The following is a 696-nucleotide window of genomic DNA, read 5'->3' on the forward strand; positions in this document are numbered from 1 at the left end:
TCACATCATGTCTGCCAAGCCACAGCCTGCTCCCGTCACGCCTGCCAAGTCACAGCCTGCACACGTCATGCCTGCAAAGCCAAAGCCTGCTAACATCATGTCTACTACGCCAAAGCCTGCTAACGTCATGCCTGCTACTCCAGGACCTGCTCACATCATGCCAGTTAAGTCGAAGTTTACTCATGTCATGTCTACGTTCACAATATGGCCGCTATTCAAGAGCTTCATTGCAAGATGGCCACCACTCAAGAGTCTCTTCGGAAAATGGCCGCCCTTCTAGAGTCTCGTCACGACATGGCCACCATTTCAGAGTCCCCTCACGCCACGCCCGCCTCGCCTGCCAAGATGGCCGCCTCGCCTGAGTCCCCGGCCAAGATGGCCGCCTCGCCTGAGTCCCCGGAGTCCCCGGCCGCCTCGCCTGAGTCCCCGGCCAAGATGGCCGCCACGCCTGAGTCGGACGCGGAGCTTGGGCTTGGACTGAAAGGTCTGATTGCGAGTGTGATGGACCCACCCGAGCTGCAGGCATCCCGGTGACGTCAGCACTCTCAAGCCCTGCCATCTTAGAGATCATGCCACACTCTGCTGCCCTTCCTATAATGGCGGTCGCCATTTTGAGCATGTTGAGCGCACACTGCGCTCCAGAGTCCTTTCCTGTCCATGAATCTGCCCCAGTGGCCGCTCCTCGGGCTCCTCGGA

The 696-nt window shown here is 59.2% G+C and overlaps 1 protein-coding gene across 1 annotated transcript in view; it reads left to right on the forward strand.

Moving 5' to 3' along the window:
• The first annotated feature begins 234 nt into the window (after window positions 1-234).
• LOC107726885 (astrotactin-1-like) overlaps window positions 235-696 on the forward strand; it is a 119,034-nt gene continuing 118,572 nt past the window's right edge. Inside the window, exon 1 of the mRNA XM_016536593.1 lies at window positions 235-530. Within this exon, the coding sequence (XP_016392079.1) occupies window positions 235-530 (296 nt within the window). The remainder of the gene's footprint in view (window positions 531-696) is intronic.

This window comes from Sinocyclocheilus rhinocerous, unplaced genomic scaffold (assembly GCF_001515625.1).
Source record: "Sinocyclocheilus rhinocerous isolate Xijiao unplaced genomic scaffold, SAMN03320098_v1.1 scaffold606, whole genome shotgun sequence".
Classification (NCBI taxonomy): Eukaryota; Metazoa; Chordata; class Actinopteri; order Cypriniformes; family Cyprinidae; genus Sinocyclocheilus; species Sinocyclocheilus rhinocerous.